This window comes from Ambystoma mexicanum, chromosome 7p (genome assembly GCF_040938575.1).
Source record: "Ambystoma mexicanum isolate Mex_15411 chromosome 7p, UKY_AmexF1_1, whole genome shotgun sequence".
In the NCBI taxonomy this organism is placed as follows: domain Eukaryota; kingdom Metazoa; phylum Chordata; class Amphibia; order Caudata; family Ambystomatidae; genus Ambystoma; species Ambystoma mexicanum.
In genome coordinates this window covers 268,845,215-268,866,067 of record NC_090939.1, presented here as the reverse complement: position 1 = coordinate 268,866,067, position 20,853 = coordinate 268,845,215, and the positions used below count along the sequence as shown (strand labels likewise).

The following is a 20,853-nucleotide window of genomic DNA, read 5'->3' as shown; positions in this document are numbered from 1 at the left end:
CTTCTCTCCTCACATCTCTGATGTCTCTAAGAAGTCACACTACCAGCTGCACCTCCTCAGAGGTATTCTTCCTCTCCTCTCCTTCCCCCAGAGGCTCACCGTCTCCTGAGCTCTGGTTCTCTCTAAGCTGGACTATTGCAACAGCCTCTATCTAAATCTGCCTGCCTCTACTCTCCGCCCTGTGCAACTTATTCAAAACAGGACTGCGAGACTTGTCCTTGGCCTCAAGCCCAGGGATTGTATCTCTCCAGGACTGAAATCTCTGCAGCGGCTGCAAGGATTACGTACAAAACCCTCTGCATTATCCACAAGGCCTTCTGGGGCCTGGGACCGCATTACCTTCAACTCTCTCTTCCTAAATACCTTCCTTCACGGGCTCCTCGCTCATCTGCCTCCAACTCCCTCAGGGTCAGCCGCTTCTCCAAGCAACGAGTTGGTGGTCAATCTCTCTCCTCGGCTGGGGCCTCCCTCTGGAACAGCCGTCCTGCCTCCCTGAAACTTGAGGAGAACCATCTCTGGTTCCGGAAGAACCTCAAAACCTTCCTCTTTGCTTCTGCTTTCTCTGCCTCTCTCCCCTGCTGATATTCCCTGCCGATTCGGCACTGGTTACCTGGCCACCCTTTCTGATCTTGTGGCCAGGTCCCGCCGTTTGCTCACCTGCCCTGCCTCCCTGGCAACCCCCTGCCCTTGGGGACTGGTTCTGTATCCCATCAGTCCCTTACCAGCACTTATGTCTGCTCTTACCTTGCACTTGCCACCTTCAGCCCGTTATTTATCGTATTTATTCTTCTTTCCCATGTACTGCACTTTTCCCCTTTCCCTTCCCCTGGCACTTCTTCCCTTTCTCCCTACCCTCGCACTTGCATGATCTGAATGACACCTGGCCTAGTAGGATCGTTGTCCGTCTTCCACTGTCTTCCCCTCCCTCGCCTCGTCGCACCTTGAAACACTTGTGTATAGGCGCGTTATAAATGCCATATCATATCATAAGTGTGTTTTGAAGTATATTTTGAAGTGTTACATGTTTTGCTCCCTTCTGATGAAGGCTTATATAACTGACTGTTAAATAAATTAATAACTGTTTAATCAATAAACCTTGAGTGTAAGAGTTTATTTGAATACTTGTCATTGTGAATCTCTGTGTAGCCCTACTGCTTACATTGACTTCTCTTGAGATATGCCTGGCTGCTCAGCCACACTACCAACCTGTGTAGTACAGACGTATACCAAAGGTTGGGTTACCTATTGCCAGGAGGACAAGGTGGCTCTAGTCTCTCAAAGGGTACTGCACATAATCATGCCAAACACCAGCAGACTACCAGATGCCATGACATCACCAGACTGGAAGAAAATAACTGCAAAAGGAAAAAAAAGAAACCAGCCTTTTCCTGCTATGCTCCATGTCTCCGGAACAAGTAACTGGCGGAGATAGAACTGGCCCATCCATACAGAACTTTAGGAAGGACCTGAATACCCTGCTCTTCAAAGAACAAGTCGCTGATCGCTCCACTCAACCCCACTTCTCCCTCTCAAGTGTACTCAACCCCTGCTCTCCCTACCCATCCCAGCTAGTCTGCTGCAGTTGTACTCATTCAAGCTAGCAAATCTACTCATTGGGGTTTGGTAGGGCACTAGAATTGGTTTGAACTTCAGCTGTAGCGAAATATGTTGGCCAGAGATGGTGAATTCCAACAGCGGTTTCTGTACAGTATTTTACCACACGGTGCCACTCTATCCACGTATGAAAATAATTTGAAGACGTACTATTTTGCCCTCTTCCAGCTCTGTGTGGCATCAATAGGCCCTTTAATGTTAGTCAGTTCCATCTTCCTCGTGCATAAAAGGAACACCAAATCCATACACTTTGTTTATGCCTAAATAGACACCTTTCTTGGTGGGGTCTGCTAAAGCAAGGAATTGGGTGGACATAAGGGACTTTTTCAAGTGGTCCGCCCAGAGAATGGTTTAGGCAAATGTTACAAGTTGATTTCCTATTGCCACTGAAAGCTCTACTTTTGGAAAAGCAGTGTATAAGGGTAACTAGTACAAAAGAACCTGCTGTGCTTGTTCCCATTTTCCTAAACCGGGTTCTGAACCATTTCCCACTGAAGGGCATTGAGAAGGAGGAGGGGTGAGGTTCCCGTGTCATTATTTTCTAAGTTCTTAGTAGACAAAAGGTTGATATGGTGCACTTTCTAAGATATTACCTCTGACCAATGCTGTACAGGGCATATGTATGCTTTTTAATGCAGTCATACAGTGTCCGGTCACTGGGGGAAAAGCAGATTCAAGAGTCTTCATCTGGCAAAATTAATAATAGGTGTATTTATTTGTCCTTGTAACCAAGCCAGGCAGTTCTCGGGCCTCACAGAACTCTATCATAATCTTAGCCTTCGGAATCCACAAAGTAATTGTTAGCAGGAAAATAAGCTAATGAAATTAACAACTACTTTACATACATTTCAAAACTGTCCAGATTGTTTGTGTTTGTTTTTGTATTTTCTTTTTTTACTTGTTTTGAGGCAAGTGTGTATTTTGAGGAGCACTTAGCTATTTATTCCATAGATATCTCGGGTGTCTGTGCAATACCCTAAAAGCAGGATCCAAATGCTGGATAGAACTATAAACCATATTTATTAAATCACTTTAGAAATGATCGGTTATGTTGCCTATTGGTTAGTATCACTTTTTTCTACAAGTGGCTCCTATGTTCCTTATTACTTACTCCTGTCTTATATTTTTAGGAAAAGATCTTTGAAATACTGCAGAAAGCAGCTACTGTCACAAAGGCTGCCTTTGAGCTCATACGGGATCACAGTCTTTTAACTTGGATTTTGCATCTTCTGGATAAGAGGTACATTTAATCCTATTTTATATGTTGGAAAACAGTAGGTTTCAGAATCTGTTGTTGCATATCATGAATAGGTTGGATACTAGATTTACTTTTCTTGTCTATATTGGAAAATAGAGCGGTTTGTCAACATTTTGTTGACTCCCCTGGCTAACAGGTAAGCTAATTAAATCTAGCCCTGCTGGATAGTCTAGACGAAAAGTTGCTCACTAAACATACATAGGCTCTACATGCTGGACAATAGGTAGTGTGACGAATCCCGAGATGTCGACACTTCTCCCCATGTGGGAGCCCCTTCCCATGAGGCCAGGGTGGTGAGGCCCCTACCCGATGGTCGCCCTGGGGGAGGTGCTAAGCGGGAGCGTCTCATGGGAAGAGACCTCCCCTGTGGGGACAAGGGAGAACATTGTATGAGAACACAGTATGGCATCCCTCACCCTACACCCCTCCATATCCCCTAGAACATAACCTTTTTACCATTACTTCCATATACCTTTGTTAATCTGTGCGTCTCGGAGATACTGAAACGAGGAATATTAGGGATGACCAAAAGGGAGCACATCAGATAAGTACTGGGACGCGGAGGCGGTGCAGAGCCATAGAGAATGCTTCACGTAACTTGACTGAGCATTCTCATACTTGCCAAGTTTCTTTGACCAAAAATCTGTAGGATTCTTGAATTTTCAAAAATAGTAATTAGCTTAAAAAGGACATCAAAGGAACTTACACCACATGATATGCAAGATGATGATATCACAGGAAATAACATCATCTGACATATGGTTCGGAACAGATTACAGCAAATTACTGTCTTGTGGGGCATATCCTGGATCCTCTAAGCCATGATAAGAAATAAGATTACTAATGGACACTAGCGACTTGTGATTTTAAAATGTTGTTTAATTCGAGGGGGTATGACAGTTTCCCACAAATATGCAGGAGCATCAGAGCTTAGCGAGGGTGCCCTCCCCTTGAACATTTTTAAAATAATGGCTTAAAATGGTGCGTTGTACAGCACACGTTCTGAAAAATTGAGCTACACAGTTTGTACGGTAACTCATGAAAGAATCCAACAGATGCAAGTCGGCAACAGTGTACAGGAGCATTTTCATGATGCTTTCCCTCCCTACAATATATTCTAGTTTAAATAATGTTCATGCTGGTTGTGCTCATACATGTGCATTCTGACTGCACCAATATAATATGCTGTTGTGGCCACATAAGAACACTTCTCATGTTGGTTTTACTAGTGAAAATGTCACGCCATCGTTAGAATATATGTCCAGACTGGCTGCATCAATGCAAGATAGTCTAGCCTTGTAATAACACTTATGAATGACATCAGAGCACTGTGCCCAGGTTTTAGCACACTAACCCATTTTCATCTTAAAACATACAAGTTACAGTGATATATTTTTTCTTTAACTTTCCGATAATAGGCAGTAGTTAATTAAGAGCTGCAGCAAACTCCAGTTTTAAGGGATCTCTTCCCTCTCAAAGGTTTCTGTCCAGGTGCAGTGATAATGGAGGTTGTTTAATGTGCAAATGTTTTGTATGTTATCTATAACAATAAGATGCACTCTTAGACAAATGGTCACTTACACATACATGGGTTTATCACAAAGGCACTTTTGGGGAATGTCTATGTGTTATATTCCGTTGCTTTAGAATGTAGCCACTGTGTAGAATTTAGCCGCACTTTGAATTCGCCCATGTCTAAATTTAGCTGCATCTATGAACCCAAGAAACCAGGCAGGACTCACTGATGCGTATCTCACTACATGCTTATAGAAGATAGCCAAAGGCACGGACACCCACTCGCACACACCTGCTATCATACACTAAGACACATCACATAACATCTATGCCATAAGAATGCAGCTATCCCCCACAAAGCAAATTTGGTCTAGCTGTACACATGAGTCTCCTGCTCTCACATACTCTGACTACCTCTCGGCACCCATCCACATGCCAGCTCAACAGGAGTAGCTAGTTGGGACTTGGCCACACCTACCTACCTACCTTCGTATTGGCTGAAATGCACACACACATTTTTAAACACCTCTGATGAATTTCCCATAACTGGATTTCAGTCCCCTGAGGGCGTTCAACCAACAGCGCTTTGACACCATACCAATGGGAAAAGTTGCCATACGAATTACAATTACATTACATTTAAAAATAATTGCCAACCTGGTCCATTCAAATCTGTAGGTGCTTATCCAGTCCTATTTTCTTTCTTTGCATTGCGGGGCTCGTGGTTCTGCTTTTCCCACTATAAAGTTCATATTCAAAGTCCCAGAAGACAAAGAAAACAAAGGACTGGATACACACCTATAGACTGGAATGGATCATGTTGGTAAACTATGTTTCAACTTAGTATGGCCTTCAGGACTCTCTAATGCAATCTCAAGTTGTCCAATGTCCGGTATAAAATGCAAATTTCCATCTTCTAGGCTCCTATGATGTTGGTTTCTGGTAGTAAAAGTGCAGCATTTATAATATAAACAGGAATGCAAAATGACCCTCCAGGATTTACAGAAAGCGATTTTAGAGCGGTTTCTGTATATTTCTAATGTCCAAAGGTGTGAATAAAGTAGTGATCTAGGTGAAATAAGTGGGCAGTGGCTAAGCTTATCTGTGTTTCTAGCTCTGCTGGGCTTTCAGATTCTGATATTGCGCAGGCTACTTTGCATATCAAATTTTGTATTATTCTTTGTACAATTCGCAGTTAATACCAAAAGAACCTGCTTGGTATCACAAACAGAAGCATTATATCTAACAGAACAAACTGTCAGGGAACATTCACTTATTTGCCACACAATATTTGAAATCATGTACAGTTACTGCCATGAGCAATGATTACAATTTCCCAGACTATCCTGCAAATAAGAAATTGCCCGACTAACTTTGCAGAAGAATCACTCCGACATGGCAGACTAGAGCGTTTTACACTGCCCTCTGTAAACAGAGGAGAAGTGAATTTCTGCAGTGCACTCACTGCAGGAAACGCGCGCTGAGCTGAAATCAGCCAGGTAGCTGAGTCACGGGGTGTGTAGCATCACGTCTTGCCTGGTGACCGCACAGCATGTCATGTCCCTCATCAATCAAATGAATCATTCTGCCCACCACCCCCAGTAAAAACATAGTGAATGCACTGCAGCTCAGCTGGCTGTCCTGGCACACGGTAGAAAGGCAGCCAGGCTGGGTCAGAGCCCCATAAACTTGCCACTCAGCCTGACAGACTCTGAATAGCGGTAGGATCCGTGGATAAAATCTGTAGGTGGTAGGACTGCATAAAAAGCAGTCTACTGCCTAAATCGGTAGGCTTGGCGAGTATGCATTCTAGTTATTGCGAGAAACCTGAAGGTATTCTCCCACCTACTCCCCCCAGGATCTTCCATTCAGGTGGACAGGGAAGGGCCATCGCTTTTGGATCCCGACCCTAGGGGTGGACAAGCAAGGGAGGATCACCTGAGTGGAGAGTCACCGGGGATTGGGCAGAGAATACCCAAGGGCGAGACATGGTATTCCCTCTTTCCCAATTATACACCAACCCGCTCTCCCTCAGCCTTAATGGGATATTTTCAATCACATCCCATCTCCACCCGCCCCCCCATTTCCATTAAGTACTTGGATGAAGAAGAGTTGATCGGGGGCAACGAGGATTACCCATAGAAACAACATATGGATACAAATAGAGTCAGGCAAGGTCATGCACTTTATTCAGACTATTCACACTTTACTCCACTTGACTCTACACCACTATAAAATGATTGGTTCTGCCAAAGAGTTTGAGCAAGCTGGAATGTCTAACGGGACCAGGAGAGCAAAGGAGCAGGGAGCTGCTTTGGGAGATGCCTGGAGAGTCCGGAGGAGAGCGGCATGCTGAGGCGCTGGCCGATGTGCTTGAGGGGCTGCAGTGTGGCTAGGGAGCCGTGTCTCCAGAGAGCTGGAGTGAGGCAGACTGCATCCTGCTGGCCGAACCCAGAGAAATGCTCGTCCCTTGGGACGTGTCCTGTTCCCAAGGGTATCTGAGGGGCAGGTGGTGAGACTCCGACGTCGAACCTGTTTATCCCGAAGAGGCTGCTCGCCAGCGCTGCGCTTCCTGGGGATTTTCGAGAAAGTAAAGATAGAAACTTGGGAGCGTGTGGGTGGCTGGAGCCGGAGTGGAAACTGACAAGATTGATAAACGGCATGAAGGTAAAGAAAGCAGAAAGCAAGAGAAAAAGAGCCTAAAGCAAGATGTTCTAGCGGCACAGAAGTAAAGGGAGATGAGAGGAGAGTGAACTTTAAAGGATATGAGGCAAAAGGGTGTGCTTGACCCAACAGACTGAAAGTGAGAAAACAAGAGAAAGCCAAGACAGGGTGCAAGCAACCCGAAACAGAAAAGATGGTGCGAGTGACCCGACAGACTGGAAAAGTGAAAGTAAAAGCGAGAGAAAACAAAGAGAGGGTGCGATCGACATGAAAGCAGGAAAGAGGGCACAAGTAACCCAAAGGCTGAAAAGGGAAATAGCAAGAGGCATGCCAAAGAGCAAGGAAGGTGCAAGGGTGCACAGCCAAAGGAACAGGGTAGCAGAGTGTGCCAGGGGCACGATAAAAACAAGAGGCGTGTGCAAGAGGCACAGGAAAGAGGGTGCAGGTGTGTACAGCAAAAGGAAACAAAGGTGAAAGAGAAGAAAAAACATACTTGAAAAGGTTTAGGAGGGAAAGGTGCCAGAAGGAAGAGAGGGGTCAGAAATCAGAGTTCTCACGTGGGGTAGGAGCTAAAGCCCCGCGTTTGACACTACCCATGGAAAGCCGATGATTGGGGAAGGGTATCCTGAGAGGCCCACTAAAGTCATTGTTCAACTTTGTGAAGAGAGGCTCGACTTGGGGAAGGGAACCCTGAGAGGCCTAACAGGAATTGTCTTTTTGTTTGGAACTGGAAGGATTGAAGCTTGGGGAAGGGAACCCCAAGAGACCCATTGACATTGTAAACTCTATTGACTTATGGCAAGATCCCTACGTGGAACGTTCCAAGGACAACCCTTTTGAGTTCAACTATTTTGAACTGGCAGAACTAAACATACGGGTAAGACTACCTGAAACCAGCTATGGGTTTACATTTCCTTTTTTTGTGAACCACTGATTTTCTTTGAGAAGACTTTCTATCACATTATGTCAAAGAGTAAGGGCAAGCATAGGTTTAGACTCAGACGGATTTTGGTTTTGGACTTTGACATCGACGTCCCTTAGAAACATCAGTTGAGGGACTAATCCCTTTAGAGTCGGGCCGGTTAGGTATTACACCAATCAAAGATCTTTATTAAATAAAGGTTTTGAAACTGTAACCTTTGAGTCTGTATCTCTCTTGATACCATGCCTGTCTCACATTATCCACTGCAAGATCAGACAAGAAGCGACAAAGGACTTAGAATGTTGCTCAGCCATCCCAGGAGGAACGAAGAACAAGGAAGCTGCTCTGCGCGGGAAGTTCAATTGGCTGCAGTCTGGGACGCCAAATAGAAGACAACTGCATCCCCAGCTGTTCCGACGCTGAAGGACCCTTTAGCGAAGCAGTAACCCAACCTCGCAAGGGAATTGGACCAATCAGTCTTTTATTGGTACAAGTGCTGCAGAAGGCTAGAAGCTGCGGAGCCACCAGAGTGCTGGAGAAACTTGTGAAAGCAAGGAGAGACCCGAACCGAGCAAGGCAAACCCTGAGGCAGACTGGAGCCCACGAGGATTCCCGGAAGGTACAGGAGTGAACGGGCTGGCCGGTGGGGGTACCAGAGGGTCTGGGTTACTGCTGAACCAATTAAAGAGGAGAGATCTAAAAATCAGCGGCTGGGGTACAAGCTCTGAGCTGGAGAGAAGTGGAGAGAGCCATAAGTGAAAGTGATTCCCCAAAAGGGACATAGGTCAGGCCCCCAACATTAAAGGCACATATCAAAAATAGAACACAAATCATCTTCCTCATTGCAGTACTTGGCAGGAGAGTAAACCAAGTATGCAGAAGCATAGAAGTACAGATCTGTAACAAGCACCCAAAACAGAAGGAACCTACAAGCCATCTTACTTGTGGCAGTACTTGGTAGGGTAGTGCACCAAGTGAGCCACAGGGAAGGAACCCGGGTCGATGACCCTAACAATATATGAATTCTATTGTTAAGAAGCCTGAAGGCAAAAGATAAGCCAGGGGAAGGGAGTCATTACCCCTGGTGGTGTTGAACTGTGCTACCAAAGTGAGAGAGAAGCTAGGGGAAGGGAATTATTCCCCCTGGTGGTGTTCAATTGTGCAACCAAGAGAAAAGAGGCCATGGGAAGGGATACCAGGAAAATTGAGTCATTCTCCTTGCGACCAGGGGAAGGGGGTAATTCCCCTGGCTGTGTTGAACTGCTACATTAAGATCCCAGGAAGAGGGAGTCATTCTCCTGTTAGCCAAGGTTGTGGAGACTTGCTGAGGCAGAGTGCAAGGACATGTAGACCGTATGGTTGCCATAAATTAGTGTTGGAACTTTATGCTTTGTTGTACTGGAGAACAGTTTCGAACGGGGAAAGGAGTCATTCCCCTAAGAAAAACCAAATCTGAAAGTTAACTTTTATTGGTAGTCCAGAAGAAGGGAGGCATTCTTCTGGACCAAGAACATTTGCTTTATCCCTAGTTTAGGTTCAAGTGTAAGGAAGAGAAGTAGGGTTTTGACATAGGACGGTGGACTATCGACTTATACAGACATTCTGACAACACCCTTAGTATTTTAGTTGCGGCAGGGAAACCCCTTTTAGAGATGAGGAAAATTAGGATTGAGCCAACATGTGTTTCAAGCATAAGGGCTCTTCCTCATTGCTCCTAAAATTACACTTTTAGGAAACATTTGACTGTAACGAAAATTGTCAATAAGTGTGGTGACAGAAATGTCAAAAATAGTTGAAAAGAATCAGTACAAATTTTGTGGGGGCTCTAGTCGCATTTTAAAATTCAGTTATACGTGGCTGCCTCTTGGGGCACGAAGTTTCACATTTGAAGCAGAACAAAAAAACATGTGATGAGCGCAAGAAGAACAAATTCAGTCTTGGATGGGTTTAGTTTGAGGCAGGCAGTCGACATCCAGGACTGAATGATGTCTAGGTAATTGCAGAGACAAATGACATCTTACGCGCTATTTACTCTCATGAACAACTGAGTATCGCCTGGGTATTGGTGGATGGCTACATTGGGTTCTTTGAGGAGAGTGCCCAGAGGCTCCATGTAAACGTTCAAATGGATTGGTGAGAGGATGGAGCCTTTGGGGACTTTGCAGGAGACCAGGAGTCTGTTAGAAAGCAACATGTTCAACTGGACAGCCTGGTGTCTGCCTGAGAGGTAGGAGGTTAAACAATTCAGGACAGTGCTAGAGAATCCCACCCTGTCAGCAAGGAGGGAGCGAAGGATGCAGTGGTCGATGGTGTTAAATGCAGCCGAGAGGTCAAGGAGAACGAGGAGCCATGAGTCGCCGTTATCCAGGATTTGAAGAGCATCATCCACCACCTGAATGGTGGCTGTCTCAGTGCTACACTTTGGGCAGAACCCTGACTGATAGTCATTTAGGAGATGGAGGAGTTTGATTCTGGCGAGTAGTTAGTGTGTAGCAAATACTTTCTCCAAGATTTTGCCAATAAACAGGAGGTTCGTAATGGGCCTGTAGTTGATCTAGGGTTTTCGAAAAGAGTTTGGATGAGACGAGTCTCGAGGGTGTCTGGGAATGATCCTTCTGCGAGGGAGGCATTGGTAATGCTGAGGAGCGCAGTGAGCGCCGGACCCATCAATTGTTTAATGATGAGGGCGGAATTATATCATCAGAGTAAGAAGTAGGTTTGAGGGAGGCAATCATTTTTAGTACATCCAGGGAAAAGAGAGGAGAGAATTTGGTCAAGGGGCCAGGGTGGAGGGGATGCTAATACTGTGAGAGATTGATTTGATTGTCTCTTAGACGTTGTCAATTTTTTCAGTAAAAAAGGTGTTTATTCTGTCACATTTTTCCTGAGTTGCTGTTACCTCGGGGTTGTGTGAAGGTTTGGTACAATGCTTTACTATTTCAAAGAGGGCTTTGCTCCCATTACAAGCTGTTGCAGTGGTGGTGCAGTAGTAAGCAGCTTTGGCCTTTGTAATCAGAATCCTGCGGTTTGCGTGCCGAAATTTGAGGTTGTGAGGTCTCCTGAGTTATGATTTTTGCACCACCTGTTCCCTAGGGTTCTGACTGAGCATTTCTTGGATGCTCGGGGGTGTGCCATGGAGCAGATGGTTTGGTCGTAGCCCGGCTGGATTTTAGGGGGGCATGAGTGTCCATCAGTTTCGTAGCAGAGTTGCTGAATAATTCCAGGCGGCCCATGCCATTCCCTGTGGTGTGGGAAGTCTGCAACATTTGCTTCTGGCTCATTGACCGAGAAGGTTTTGAATGGGCGGCATTGATTGAGGGGGGCGTTTAGCCTGATTTTTGGGAGCCGTAGTCGAGTGGGTGACTGATAATGGGATGGCAGCGTGGTCAGACCAGTCAAGTGGGATAGGGTCTGCACAGGTGATCCAGGAGGATGATGTGAAGTAAGTCCAGGGTGTTGCCTTTGTTGGGCATGGGGGAGAGCACAATTTGCTTAAGGTCCATCGAAGTGGTCAGTGCGAAAAGCTTGCTTGGAGTGTCGTTGTCAGCCTATGTCTCGGGATGTTAAAATCAAAGCGAAAGACGTCATTTGAATGTACTAATTTGGCAGAGAAGAGTAGATTAGAGACGTCTGCAATGAAATAGTCACTCCTGTGAGGTGGTCTGTAGATGAGGTGGAAGGTGATGGATTCCTTGTGCGAAGGAGGGAACCGGCAAGCAAGTGTTTCAAATTAGCTTGTTCTGGGAGAGGGGATGATCGAGCATGGCCAACCGCTACTGTGGATGATTGCCACCCCGCCTCTTGCCCTTCCTGGCTTGTAGGCATGTTGAATGCAGTAGCCTTGGGGTAGGAGGAAGTTGAACACGTGGGAAGTATGGGGTAAACTTTGTTTCAGTGATGGACAGGGCATTACAGATTATTGTGCAATAGGAGGTCAGCGATCTCTGCAGCGTGAACAACTGCTGAGCGAGCATTGATCAACATGAGAAGGCATGTGCATGTGGTCTGTGGGTTTTGGATGGGGGAAGGGTAATATTGATGAGGTTCGCTAGAGTAGCTTGCCAGGGCTGCCCAGGGCACTTGGCCATTCGAACCCTAGTGAGAGTGGAGATGGGCTGTGGAGGGGGGAGACACATGGTGATGTATTTTGGTGAGTAGCAGTGAAATGCAGGATAGCGGGTCAGGCCTTTGGCCCTATTGGGCACAAATAGGTGAGGTCCTTGTCTTTGCACGTCCTTTGCTGAAGACGCCTAAGGAGGACTGATTAAATAGGTGGTGGGCGGAGCAACTAAGTGGCAGGGCCTGGTCACGGGACCAGCAACCTACTCAATGCGGTCTGCCTGGAGCTGGCCAGTTCGTTGTGTTCTAGCACACTTGGCATTTTGTCCCAAACTGAAACAATAGCTCTCTAATGGACAAATTCCTCCAACAGATTCCTCATTTTATTAAACTGTGGATTGGAGTTGTCTTGTTTATTTTTTCAAAAGGTCCTGTACTGTGCCAGTGGATCCGGCTAATGCTCTTAGAGATTCAGGTGGTACCCTGATTAACATTTTAGGCATGCCCTGCAAGGGATTACTTGGCATTCTACAGAAGCCTGCTGTCATGGGTGGTAGCCTTCTTGTGCATCGCTGATCTTCCGTTTGAAAAGAACATTATGTTGTTCTTGAATGGATGAACCTGTAAAAGTGGTCTCATGGAATGATGGATGTTTGGAACCAAGGTTGGGTGGCACATGTCAATGTTCCATGAATTTCTGTTGGGGAGTATAGTGTACTTATTTGGATGACCGATCGATTGCTGTACTAGTTACTTGTAAACTGAGGTGTATAATATACCTAAGAAGAGTAAAAATCAAGATGCATTTTTCTGACCTGGCACTACCATGCTCATTTCACCTGATGCGTGATCGTAACATTGGTGATGAGCTAAACAACAGTTGCTTGGAGGTGGGCTAAAGCCAGCATCCACTGACCTACAGGAAAATCCTCGCTCATTGGAACGAATCTGCTTTCGGGAAGAGAAATGTTAATTTCTCCCGAAATTATTACTATATATGTGTCCCACAAGGCATCTGCAAGGTTTTTCAGAAATTAAAAAGCCGCCATTTATTTTTTTGCTCAATGCGAGCGATAACCGCGGTTAAAACAGTTATAAATGGGGCTAGCCGAAAACAAAAAGTGGAAAAATGCCATTTTGAGGAGGAAAAAGGTTGAAATGGCATCAGGCTAGAGTTGGGGACTGGAAAAGAGGACACCATGTGAAATTGGGGAGCAGAAGGTGCGGGGGCTGGCGACCAAGTTCAGAGCTCGAACTTTTTCACATAACCGGGGTTATCCGATGGGATAACCGCAGTTATGATAGAAAACTAGATCGGGAATGAAACTGCATCAGACAAAAGGACGGGTATTGGGGGAGGAATGGGAGATAGCTAGGGAGAGAAAAATAACTTATGGGCAGTGGGGGAGCATGGCACGAGGAGGGGCCCTTGGTGAGTGCCTGGGGGGAGGGCAGGGATTTTGTCAGATGATAACGGTTATTTATGTATGTTTACGGATAACTGCGGTTATCTTTAGTACATTGATAACTGTGGTTATGAGGGAAACGTTTAAAAGAAAAATAAGATTAGGACCAAAAAAAAGGAAATTTTACAGCTAGAGTGAGGTCGGTAGTAATGGGTGTGGCAAAAGGCTATGACTACTGGGTTACTTTAAGTAACCAAATGGTTCAGCATGGAAAGTGGGCATGGCCAAAGGCCATGGCTAGTGGGCCCCAACAAAACCTAGTGGGCAGCATGTCAAGAGGCCAGGGCGAAAGGCCATGGCTAGTGTGCCCAAAGAAACCTATGTGTGTAGAGTGGTCACGTCGAAAGGACGTGGGCACTGAGCATGGCCAAAGGCCATTGCTAGTGGGACTGGAAGAAAGCTATTGGGGCAACATGTAAAGGGGCCACATCCGAAGGCCAGGCCCAATGGTCATGTGCGAAGGCCATGGCTAGTGCGCGGGAAAGAAAGGTAGTGGGTAATGGGTATGAAAGACATGTATAGTTGTTTGTGGCCTCCTAGTGGGTCTGAAAGAAAGATATTGGAGCATCATGTACAGTGGACAAGGCACCTAGTGGGCGACATGTCAAGGGGCAGCGGCGAAAGGTTGTGGCCATGGCTAGTTTGCCCATAAGAAACTTATGGGCCCCGTGTAAGAAACCTATTTGAGCAATATACAGAGTGGTCATGGCCAAAGGCCATGCCTAGTGGGACCCTAAGAAAGCTATTAAGGCAACATATAAAGGGGTCACGGCCAAAGGCCGGGGCCAAATTGTCATGTACGGAGGCCATGGCTAGTGAGCGGGAATGAAAGGTAGTGTTTTAAAAGATACAGTTTGGCCATGCTCACTGGCCAGGGCCTAAGGCCCTGACTAGTGGGCCCGAAAGACATGTATTATGGCAATGGCCAAATCCCATGGCCACCTAGTGGGTCCAAAAGAAAAATATTGGGCCGGGGTCCCCAACCTTTTGTGCTCAATGAGCAAAATGTGCATATCAAATGAAATGATGAACAACATTCATTTTCTGACGTAAACATATCTGCGGGTCCTCCCGCACCCCCAAGCGCTTTAGAGTTAGGCAATACCTCTTTTAGGCGCTATAAGAGACCAGGGGGCCGGGGCGGCACTGGGAAGGCTCTTTTATACAGATATAATCACATACACAGACATGTGCAGGCATTGAAGGACATGGGCACACACTGGACAAAAAGGCAGTTATTGTTTAAATATAAAACACAAGTAATTATTAGTTGGATAGATTTGTAATGTCAGACCCTATGCATTTGTAAAAATCTTAGCACGGTAGATGCAAACTCTCTCCCAGAAAGAATGCAGCCTGTGCTAAAAATTGACTAAAGGCTTCCGCAGTGTTCGTGCTAGCACTAGCAGCACAGATTCACTCACCAGCTGTTTACTGTCCATCAAGGGTTCAGGCAGGCTTTCTGTGCGACAAAATGCAGGATGAGCCAGAATATAAAAATAAATGTGTAAAACTACAGAGCCCAGATAACATTAGCAGGAGGAGTGAAATATGGATAGAATTCATGAAAATTGTGTATAAAAATGTTTAGGATGTCCTGGGGCTAGGCCTCAAGGTTTGTAAAAGTCTGCAGAGCTGCAGTGTTTCTATGTAAGGTAGAAAAATGTAGAGCAGCATGTTCTGACAGAAAACGCTGACAATGAAGAAAGGAAGGCTTTGGAGCATCCCTTGTATGGAAGAAGGATGGATTGGGATGGAGCCATAGCCTGTATCCATTGGCGCCACTACAGCAAGATTGGACTATATAAACTGCTGCCAGGCACCCGTTTGGCAGGAAAAAGGAACGGATGAGGGGCAGTAGAAGACCGTTCAGGCAGCAGAGTCCTTTGCTGCCATCCTCCTTTCTGTAAGATTAAACTTGTTATCCTTACAAGATAGACTCTTGGCCTTATTTCCCTAGAGGGGTGAATTTATTCTGGTGTGAGCATAATTAGGGGCACCCTTATTCAAGGCCACCCTTACAATATGTAAAAGACATTATGCTTTCTCATTGGACAAGTAGTCCTTGGACCACCGGCCCCTCAGTTATAGGCCAATTTCCTTACTGGATATCGCCAGAAAGATATTTTCCAAATGTTTGTTGCTCATACTGGAGGAGTGCGCTCAAAGGAACAAAATCTTGAAGCCCTCCCAAATGGGTTTCAAGGGAGGGCTTAGTACAGTAGACCACTGCTTCACTCAGATTTGGAGACAGCATTTGATTTGATTGATGGAAACATATTGAGACATAATTTAAATGTTATTGGGGTCCCTAATTGTTTATTAAATCTCATCCAACTGTGATACGCTGACATCTCAGCATCTGTCCGATATACAAGATCAGGGAATTATACATTGTTTTTCCCCACCAGTAAAGGTGAAAAGCAGGGATGTCCGCTGGCCTCAATTTATTCCTTTCCGACTTTGGCTCTAGTGCTTCTCTTAGAAAAGTTAGTCCACCCTCTCTGAAGGGTACTTTTTTATAGCATGCTTCCTTAGTCGGTCAGATAGCACAGCGAGTAGCGCACTCGCTTTGACATCCATGCAGAGCCTGCCAACGCCGGTTTAAATCCCGACAGGGTAAAACTCAGGCCTTCATCCTTCCGAGGTCGATAAATGAGCACCACACACTGTGGGTAATACTAAGCAGTGCTCAGATGCCTGAGGGTTTGAAGTGCTATATAAATTATTTATTATTATTATTTATGCCGATGACACAGCAATTTTGGACTTAAACCCTGCACGTCTCCAACAGGGCCTGCTTGCTATAGACAAATGACTAGTTTGAAATTAAATATGATAAAAATTAAATTATGGCGTTAAGGGAAATGGTGACACCTTGTAGCTAGTAGTTAAATGAATGTTCATATGAGGAGGTAGTCTCATTTTTATTTGAGCCTACTCTTCTCAAATAGCAATGCTTGTGTCTAACTTTGAGAAGACAGCTGAAAGGGCACCATTAAGGATTAAATGGCTTTTTACATTTTTATTTCAAGCTTGGGGCATTCAGATTGGACAAGTGCCTGGAGGTATATATGGCAAAGGTCTGTACCATGATGTAGCGACATATGGGGTGGTTCGAACTGTCATATCCTGGAGCGGTTATAAAATAAATTCCTGTGCCAAATAGCAGGTGTCCCTTCAGGTAAACCTGGGAGCACCTTTTGAGCTGAATTGGGGGTGTTCAGTTTGAAGTTGTCGGGCCAGTTAAGATTTTTTTTTTTTTAACAATTTGATTTTAAATCTGTTGCACAAATGGAGACAACGTATAAGTACAAAGCATGGAAAACATCATAACACAGGGGTTGTTCATGATTGAATGGACCCTCTTTGGTCTTCTCTCAACCCCTCTACCTCCCCTCCATCAATTTACGTCTTCCTCTGGTCTAGCGGTTCGATGTCATTCACTTCCAGTCCGTCATCCTGTAGGGCCATTCGAGCGGATCTGGGTTTGAGTCCGTGCTGGAAAGTTCTGGTCATGCTCTATAATCGGGGCCCAAATGTGTGTAAATCTATGCAGGAGACCCTGCCTTGGCTGCCGTGACCCTCTCCGCCACCAAAATGTCACAAAGTTTGATCACCATAGAGTCATAGAGGGCCCCTCAGAGGTTTTCCAGGTGCGGCTAATTGTAATCCCCCCTGCTAGTAAAAGTTGTGTCAGGAGCTTGGTGGTTCTCCCTGTTCTGGGATAGGACCCCAACGCTGGTGCGCCAAGTAAGATCACTTCCAGTTACCAGGGAATTGTCACTTGAGTGATACTTTCTATAGTAGAAATGCAGTTGTCCCAGAAGGTTTGCACCATGGGGCAGGTCCACCACATATTCAAGTACGAGCCGAGCTGTCCACATTTGTGGCAGCTTTGAGGCATGAGGTATTTTTGGAACTGGTGAAGGCGTACTGGAAGATAGTACCAGCGGAGGAGCAGTATATAGGCACATTCCCGATTTGTGATGCAAAATGACGAGGAGTGGATTCTGGACCATATGTCCACCCAGGTTTGATCATCCAAGGAATGCCCTAAATCAGATTCCCACTGTGCCATACATGGGGGCCTAAGAGAGAGCATATCTTCTTGTAATAGTTTATAGAGGCTGGATATCTCACCTCTCGCTAGAGTCTCCTGCATAGTAAGTTCTAGAGGGATGAGATTACGTGTGGCTCCCTACCGGACTACCGGGTGAGTACACCAGTGCCGAAGTTGAGAGTATGAAAATCTGTCCGATTCAGTCAGATGAAAGGTCAATTTACAGTTTTCGAAAGTGCGGGATTGGCCATTTTCAAAGAGTTGCCCCAGACGTTCTAGCCCTCCCTTGGCCCCGTTTCTGAAGTTCGAAGGGTGAGACCCAGGAGAGAAGGCCGGATTATGGAAAATTGGGTGTTTTGGCCTAGGCCACGTGAGATTCCTTTAGATTTCAGCGCCAATCCCATATACTAATCCTACTTTTGGTGGAGGCGAGGATCCCTGACCTCAAACCCCACAGGGGGGGCAGGCGTATGGGAGGAAACGGAGGAAGCAAAAGCTTTGAAAAAAGCTCGAATTCCACTGATTTCGGGGGTCCTGTCATCATGCCCTAGGCCTCGAAGCGCACCAGCTGTGACGCTACTTGGTATTTACGGAAATTAGGGACTCCCAGCAGGGGGCTGCCCATCATAATTATTTGAGATATTCTTGCTTTTTTTCCCCCCCTCCATATAAACCGGAGCATTTTCCTCTGCAACTGCAGGAGAGGGGCCAATGGGATTGCGGTGGGCAGAGAGGAGCAAAAGTAAAGGAACCGTGGGAGAAGATTCATTTTGCTGGCCGGGATCCGCTCAATAAGTGATATCTCCTGGGAATACCACTGTTCAAGATCCTTTTCTAGTTCTCTAAAGAGAGGGGTGGGGGGGAGTTCCTTGGATACACGTCCTTTGGATGGACCCGGATCCGGAACCCCAGGTAAATTATAGATTTACTGTTCCGCTAAACGGAGTATAGGGGCTTAAGGGCCTCCAGTTACATAGATCCCAGACCCACCCCCAGGGCCACAGATTTCTCAAAATGAATGGCAAACCCGGCCGCCTCACCAAACCTGCGTAGCTCTTGGAGGGTGGATCCTAGTGAGGGACGGATATCTGTTATGGAAAGCAGCACGTCATCCGCGTAGTGCGAAATTCTGTGCTGGGAGACGCCAATTGGCAACCCTTTAATGTTTGGGTCTATGCGAACTCGCTGACTAAATGGCTCCATTATCAAGGCAAACAGTAGAGGGGCTAGGGGACATCCCTGTCTTGTTCCACAGGGCAGGGGAATTGGTTCCGATAGGTTATGGTTTACTCGTAAGGAAGTTTTCAGGAATCGGTAGTTGGCCAAAACCATAATACGGAAGCTTGGGCCAAAGTGAAAGGCCTCTAGGGAGAGCTGTAGGAAGTACCAATTTACTTTATCAAAGGCTTTGGATGCGTTCAAAGCCAGCAAAGCCAGTTTGTGAGAGTCTTGGGTTGCTATATCCACTAAGTTTATGGCTCCATGGATGTTGTCCCCTGTTGATCTGTCTGTTATAAACCCTGTTCGATCAGCGTCAACCAATTATGGGCGAATGGGCGCTAGGCGACTCGCCAGGATTTTTTAGTATATATTGGCATCAATGTTTAATAGGGAGATGGGTCTGTATGAGTTATCTCTGGGGTCTTTACCGGGCTTGAGCAGGAGGATGGCCACAGATTCCTGCATGGATGGAGTGACAGAGCTGGCTAGAGTGAAAGAGGTAAAAAGGCCCGTCAGCAAGGCTATCAGTTGGGGGCGAAACACCTTGTAAAACCTTGTTGTGAATCCATCTGGGCCCGGGGCTCTGGGCTTCAGGGATTTGATGGCAGTTACAACCTCCTTACCTGTCTTCGAGATGCAGAATGGAGGCAACTTGCAGATAGTTTACTTGATCTGCATTGTCGCGGGGGGGTCGCTGACATTGTCTTGGCGATGTGGCCCGCTGCCAACTGCAATTTGACATGTTGAGAATAATGGGCCTTGCCATGCGGATCTCGTAGGCTCACTGTGGTGTTCCTTTTCTTCGCCTTGGCCAATTTCTCCGCCAGCAGTTTGTTTGCCTTGTTATTTTTGGCATAATAGCCTTATTTGGATCTGGCCAATAGCTGGGCCGTCTCTTCTGCATAGTGGGCTTCCAGCTTCTGAGCTATTTGCAGGGAGCGATGGGCCCTTGGCGACCAGCCTTTCTTATGCTTGATTTCGGCTTTTTGGGCCTCCTCTTCGAGCTTCATGCGGGTTTGCTGTTTCCGTTTCCGGTATGCCGCCCCGTGGGCGATCAGCTCCCCCCTGACTGCGGTCTTCATTGCATCCCAGATGTTAGCTGGGGATGTGTCTTCCACCGGGTTTTCTTGGAAATAGTTCCAGATTACCTTAGCTATTGCGTCCTTCAGCGGCATGTCATTCAGGAACAGGTCATATAGACTCCAGCAGGGTCGGGGGGGAAGTTCCGGGTTGTTGGCTGGAATGGTTAGCTTGACTGGAGCTTGGTCCGACAGTACTTTAGTCCCTATAGCCACCTCGTCAACAAAAGTGAGAATTTGTGGGGAGGTCAGCAGGTGGTCTATCCGGGAGGGTGTCTGGTGCACGTGCGAAAAAAAGGAAAAGTCTTTCTCGCCCTGATGTAGCACCCTCCATGAGTCCACCTAGCCCCCCCACCCCCCAGTGTCCGAAAGAGGTGGAGAAGACCCGTGGCGATCTTGAAGTCCCTGGGAGCTGGTGGGTGTGATTTGTCCCACAGGGGGTCCGGGACCCGGTTGAAGTGACCTCCAATAATCGTTTGGCCTTCGATGAAGGGAAGGAGTTTGACCCCCAGCGCCTCAGAGAATGCTTCCTGTCCCTCATTGGGGGTGTAAACAGACAGGAGAAAGTGGACCTGTCCATATATGAAGCCTTTGATTGCCGTATATCGTCCTTCTGGGCAACAAAGAGTCTCCAGTGCTTCAGTACTTAACTGAATTCCTTTGGGTAGGAGTATGTTGGTCCCCCCTTTCTTGGTTCCGCTGGACGCCATGTATTGTAGAGGGAATTGCCTATTGCGCAAGCGTATAAAGTCTGGCGGTAGCAAGTGGGTTTCTTGTAAGAAGACCACTGAGCCTTCCATATCCTGGAGTCGTTGCAGGGTTGATTTTTGTTTAGGGGGGGGAATTTAGGCCCTTCACATTCAGTGCGATTTCAGTTTTTGGTGAGGCGGCGGGTCCCCCTGGGTGCTTGAGTCCAGTGGGAGAAAGGGGGAAGCTGGGTTCAATCAGTCGCCATTTGAATCTTTTGTTTTCCTGGCTCCGTAGTGCAACCA

General features: G+C 46.4%; 1 protein-coding gene across 1 annotated transcript in view; it reads left to right on the top strand.

Annotated features, from left to right (window-relative positions):
- Positions 1–20,853, top strand: part of URB1 (URB1 ribosome biogenesis homolog) — a 2,274,827-nt gene that overhangs the window by 2,057,301 nt on the left and 196,673 nt on the right. Inside the window, exon 35 of the mRNA XM_069636341.1 lies at positions 2,745–2,854. Coding sequence (XP_069492442.1) covers positions 2,745–2,854 — 110 coding nt within the window. The remainder of the gene's footprint in view (positions 1–2,744; positions 2,855–20,853) is intronic.